This window comes from Leopardus geoffroyi, chromosome D2 (assembly GCF_018350155.1).
Source record: "Leopardus geoffroyi isolate Oge1 chromosome D2, O.geoffroyi_Oge1_pat1.0, whole genome shotgun sequence".
In the NCBI taxonomy this organism is placed as follows: Eukaryota; Metazoa; Chordata; class Mammalia; order Carnivora; family Felidae; genus Leopardus; species Leopardus geoffroyi.
Genome location: NC_059334.1, coordinates 29,846,065 through 29,851,921, shown reverse-complemented (window position 1 = coordinate 29,851,921; position 5,857 = coordinate 29,846,065). Strand labels below are relative to the sequence as shown.

The 5,857-nt window shown below is 39.9% G+C and overlaps 1 protein-coding gene across 1 annotated transcript; it reads left to right on the top strand.

Moving 5' to 3' along the window:
- Nucleotides 1–524: 524 nt before the first annotated feature.
- On the top strand, nucleotides 525–1,757 carry ATOH7 (atonal bHLH transcription factor 7). Its single transcript, XM_045437595.1, has one exon. It carries the CDS (start codon nucleotides 1,174–1,176, stop codon nucleotides 1,630–1,632), a length of 459 nt encoding a protein of 152 aa, XP_045293551.1. The 5' UTR covers nucleotides 525–1,173; the 3' UTR covers nucleotides 1,633–1,757.
- Nucleotides 1,758–5,857: the final 4,100 nt, after the last annotated feature.

Genomic DNA, 5,857 nt, shown 5'->3' with positions numbered 1-5,857 from the left:
TCAAATTAAATAATTATCTTCTCAATATATGTCCCCAAATATTTATGAACCTCTTTCAGGGGAAATGGTGTATAAATTCTGAGTTAATTTGCTTAAGTATCCAAACTCATGCAATCCAATTATATAATTAGAATGTTATTTTTTGATATACCATTAATATCTTTTGATATGTTATAATAAATTATTCTGCACAAAACAGCCAAATTATTTGCACACTAAAATTCCAGGTCTGCAATATTCAGGCCTGCTAATTTGTCACAACTTACTTAATAGCTAAAATTAAAATGTCAATATATTAGATCAGCATTAACCAAAACTGTCATACATCTTGACAAAGCTAAATCTTCTTATATTAAACTTCTAATCTCATAATTCCAAGACCAACATGTTCACGCAAATGATTTCTAATAATTTTAAAACCTCGGTTAAGTTTTTGATATGTAAGTTGCCTGTTAATATGGGAAAAGATGGACCAAATTCTTCCCCACCCCCACCCTGTTATGCTTTTGGGGACAGCCAGGCCACTCCAGATGGTGTGTTACTGTTGGACATAGCTTTGGAGAAACTTCAACAGACGAAGGCTGTAATGTCAGGATTTTGCTGTGCGTCGTCCCCCTTCCCCCCTGCAGTTCCCAGGGTAGGAAGGTGCTGAGATGGAAGCCGAGGGACGCCCGCCCACCTGCCACCACCTGTTCCCTCCCTCAGCCCTCTGCTATAAATTCTCCTCCTTCAAAGATTCACCCAGCACTCTCCGACAGCTACTGAGGAAAACCGCTTCTCCCCTATCTGAGCATCTGGAAAGATTTCGTCTTCCTGAAAAAGAAGCCTCAGGCTTTCCCAGAGGACTTGAAAGGCCTTCCCTAAACCAGCCACACCAAATTCCGCAGCAAGAAGGTTCCCTCCTCTTTTCCAACTTCACGTTGGGAAAATGACTTTCTCTTCAGCATCTCAGTTTCCCCTAAATTTGGGCCAGTGAAAAGACATCAATCTGGTTATCCAGTAGGACAGAAGCGGGGTCCCGTACTCCCCACTGTTAACTCTAATTCCAAGCGAGTTGCTTTGTGTATGACTTACTTGCTCAGAAGAGCCACGTTGGGGAGCCGCTCAATAGACGAGCCCGCGCACACGTCTTAAGCGGGCGAGAGCTCAGCGCCTCCCTCCTTCGGGACGGGGATGAAGTCCTGCAAGCCCAGCAACCCAGCGGCGGCACCGCGCGCCGCGCCCCCGTGCGCAGGCGGCGCCGAGTGCGCGGGTACGTGCGCCGGGGCCGGGCGGCTGGAGAGCGCGGCGCGCAGGCGCCTGGCGGCCAACGCGCGTGAGCGCCGTCGAATGCAGGGACTCAACACGGCCTTCGACCGCCTGCGCCGGGTGGTGCCCCAGTGGGGCCAGGATAAAAAGCTGTCCAAGTATGAGACCTTGCAGATGGCGCTGAGCTACATCATGGCGCTGACCCGCATCCTGGCCGAGGCCGAGCGATTCGGCTCCGAGCGGGACTGGGTCAGTCTCCACTGTGAGCACTTTGGCCGCGACCACTACCTTCCGTTCGCGGGCGCGAAGCTGCCGGGTGAGGGTGAGCCCTACGGCCAGAGGCTCTTCGGCTTCCAGCCGGAGCCCTTCCAGATGGCCAGTTAGGGAGCGCGGCCCTGCCAGGGTGAGACGCACAGCGATCGAGCACCGGACCTATCGGAATCGTAGCCCTTTCCCCAGTAGGTGGCCTAGGATGCGTTCTTAGAATAAAATAGAAAACTTTCAGATTACTTTTATTCGCATCACCAGTCTTATGGACACGATTTTATTGCCTTTCTGTTTTCCTCCTCAATCAGTATTTTATAGGTTTCATTATTGGATCTTATGAATGGTTTTGATTGCTGTGAAAATAATGTTCTCTCCCCTTTTTTTGGACTAGTTTAAGGGAAAACAGCCTTAAGAAAAAATAGGATTAGGCTATACTGCAGTTTTAGTCCTCAGAGAAATAATCGCTTTCTTAAACTTAGTAAGTTTGACCTGTTCGGGTGAAGTTACAATATCCATTACTTGTGTATGCTTAAAAGAGCTTCCTTCCCTTCGGGTAAATGCATTTATGCTTAGTGCATTGTGTGTGTATGCATGAAGTAGTCATACTTTTTTTTTTTTTTTTTGTAGAGTACATGGGCGTGAGTGCTCTGTATTTTTTAAATGTATACATTATTAAAATATAGATTTTGTAATATATAAATAAAAATGTGGGTTTGTTTTTCATGCCAAATGCCCTGCTAGTTTCCTGATGCCAATAAAGGCCTATTGGGGCTGATCGTATTGAGTGCTTTCCTGAGTAAAGATGTGGAATGTTTAAATCTAATTGCACTGATTGGCAAATGTGCCCTTTTGTAATAGTTAAAAAAAAGACAAGTTGATGAGAGTACAAGTAATTAACTTGAAAGCTTTCTCTGTGAGTTTATATATGTATATAAAACTAGCACTGAGGAATAAAAAAAATGTTGCTTTTGTAAGTGATTCCCTTTTAATCAGTACAAGTTGAGCATAAAGGACATAACTACCAAGGCTAATCAAGATTGGGGCAAAATAATATGCATAATATTGGTTTGAATTACTTTTATAAATTTGCTTAACCATTGGATGAATAAATCAAACCCTTAATGTAAAGAATGACTTGGTCAGCAGCACTACATGCATTTGGGAGAAATTAGAAATAATAATTAAAAAAAGCAGGACTCTTAAGTTATGTGTGCATTTGGCATTTGTCACAAGACAACAGAAAAAACAGTGACATCCCCCAAACTTATTATGGATTCCAACGCCTAACATCAGATGTAGCCACCTGTTTGCAGTTTATCTATAGAAATTCAACATAGAATTTTTTATTGTCTTAGTTATCCCTAATTATCAAAATCCATTTGGTTTGTAATGAATGAAGATATCTTCCGCAGGGCATAAACTTAAACTTACAAAATTGCAAGTGTGTCTCTAGAAAGCTCTGAGAAACCAGTGCTGAATTTCCCTTTCCTTCTGATATCTGTTAATAAGAAACTGAGGAGGGTTCAGGACTTTGCTTCCTCACTGCAAACTAGAGAGTAAAATGTTTAGCCTCTTCAACAGCTCTTAGAAGACACTGTAGTTGAGCAGAGTACACAGCTCTAGAAGAGATGATGCCAAGACCCCTTTCTAGCCTTACACCACACTGCAGTCTGCATTTGAACTAACAGCAAGGCTCTGGGTATCTGTCTTCCTCACAATAGTTTATTTATTTAGACTCAAAAAAGCTTCATTAATAACTCCAGTAAGTTTGTAGAGTTTGAGAATATATAAAATCAGTGCCAAAACGTTTTAATCAGGAAAGTTCTCAAAAATGTATTAAGATGGAGTCCTGTTTCAGGTAGGGTTCATAGCCCACTCTCTAAACTGTAAATACCTTGTCAAAGAGAACCGTGGTTTTCATTTTATCTCTTTCAGTATAGAAGTTTTAGAATAAACTCTCAATAAATATTTCTTTTTGGTTATTAACAATAGTAGCTTCTTAATGAAATTGAACAATTAATTAAAAAGATGGGATTCTAATCCCATGCCTCTTCTTCCACATCCCCATTCTCCAATAAGAGTGGGAATCTGTTAAATATTTTGCCTATAACTGGCTGTTCTGTGTTTTTGAAATCTCTGGAAGCAATTTAGCTCTTACCAAATCCCTAAGCTTTCCCCCACCCCCCAACTTAATGTACTATTTTTTTCCTGGAAGACATTTGAGGGAGAGGTAAATGGGTCTCAGTGATTCAAATCCGGTCTTTGGTAAAACTCCTAAAACTGTATGTTGGGAAATCCATCATGGTTTATCAATTAGAAGCTTGGGTAGCAGAAGTGTAAAATCTTTTGAAGATTCACATATTATTATACATAATAGATTTTAGATTACCAAGCCACCTAATAGTTGCTATAGTATTCCATACTGTCCACCTTTGAAAAATCTGTGTTGTTTCTAGTTTGACAACAAGGCATATCAAATTCAAAAGGATTCTTTTACCTGGGCTCCCTTAAAAAATATTATCAAGCACCTACTCATTCAGAGTATAGCTGAATGCTGCAACAGTGTGGTACCAATAACATATGCCATAAGAACTCTTAAGGGGGGCATTAAATAATAAAATAAGACTCACCTGAGCAGGTTTTCAGTTTGATTAGTTATTATCTGGGTTCTTCCTAGGTGTTAGCTGGAGGTTGAATCCCCAAACCCTGGGGTCAGAAGTCTTGAAGAACCATATACAAATGAACAGGGCTATCAAGATAGGAAAGGCCATCCAAACCAGTGGTTCACAATCCTGTCTGCTCGTTAGAATCACACCTAGGAGTCTCAAAAAAAATACCAAGTCGGGGCTCCCAGCTTAAAAATTGATTTAACTGCTCCAAGGTGAGGCTTGGACATAGATAGTTTAAAATTCTCCCCAGGTGATTCTAATGGGCTGTCAGTGTTAAGAACCACTTAATCAATATGTACTACCACACCATTAACCTAATTACCAAAAACTGATGGTATTGACTTCCCACTTTTTGTGTTTGTAGATGTTAAGAAGGATCCGGCTATCTTTCTTAACATCCATTACAGCCCGTTTCATAATGAGATGGCCTTTATACTAATGAAGATCTAAAATTTCTGTGAGATATGAGCCAGATAGAATGTGTTTGGTTGTGGTTAACAGAACTGTAGAATTCAACAATTAAGGCTTACTTAAATTTTGCCATCTTACAGTGAAAACAAAGTGCTGCTTTTTGAATGTGGGTAGCCTCTGCTCCTCTGCTTAGGCATTACTAAAGATACCTCTTTTTGCTACCTATAGGTGAAAAAAATTTCAAAGGCATACAAAGCCATAAATATATGACCTATCTTCTCACATGGATATGCACCTATTCCCCTCTCTGGTCATGAATACAAGTGGGTACAAACTTTAACAATTGTTTCATTGAAGTAACACAGGTCTTTTGGATTGTCTTCAAAAAAAAAATATATATATATATATACACACACACATATATATACACATATACATACACACACATATATATACATATATATATATATATATATATACACATAGAGAACTTTACTTTTTCCCTTTTTTTTTTTTATTAGCGTGAGAAGGGGAGGGGGCAGAGGGAGAGAGAGAGAATCTTAAGCAGGCTCCATGCTCAGTGAGGAACCTGACACGGGGCTCCATCCCTCGACCCTTGGATCATGACCCGAGCTGAAATCAACAGTTGGACACTCCATTGACTGAGTCACCCAGACACTTCTGGATTGCTATTTTAAACTGGCAGTGTATCCAAAAAATACCGGAGCTGAAAGAAAACCACTGAGAGCAAGAATTTACCTATCTTACATACAAAGTCTGGAACCAAAATACAATACAAAACAAACCCAAGAATTAATTGAGAATAAATAAAATTTTATTTAATGAATAAAGAAACAGTCCATCACATCCTCTAAATCGCTTTTTAAAACATCTAGGTTGAATTAAATACAGTTCTTAATTATTAATTTTCTTCTTCTAATTGCAAAGTCTCCAAACAAAACACAACCCCCAACAAATCTTTAAGAAAGCAGAACTAGGAAACAGTAACAGTGTCATGGAGATGATGTGGTCTATTGGAATACAGTACCATATACCTTCTGAAGAAAGACACAGTTTATGCTCACAAACATTTTGGCTTAAGCAATGACTTGCTTTCAGTTCCACGGAATATCTAACATGCACAATGCAGAAGAACAAGAATAAAAGCTAAGATCCATCAATTGGTTTTTAATAATGGAAACAAAACATACAGTTTATGTAATTCACACATTTCAAAATGGCTGCTACAATAGTTTTTCCAT

Coding starts and splice junctions, on each gene's coding strand:
- ATOH7 (XM_045437595.1), top strand. CDS start 1,174: ATGAAGTCCTGCAAGCCCAGCAACCCAGCGGCGGCACCGCGCGCCGCG.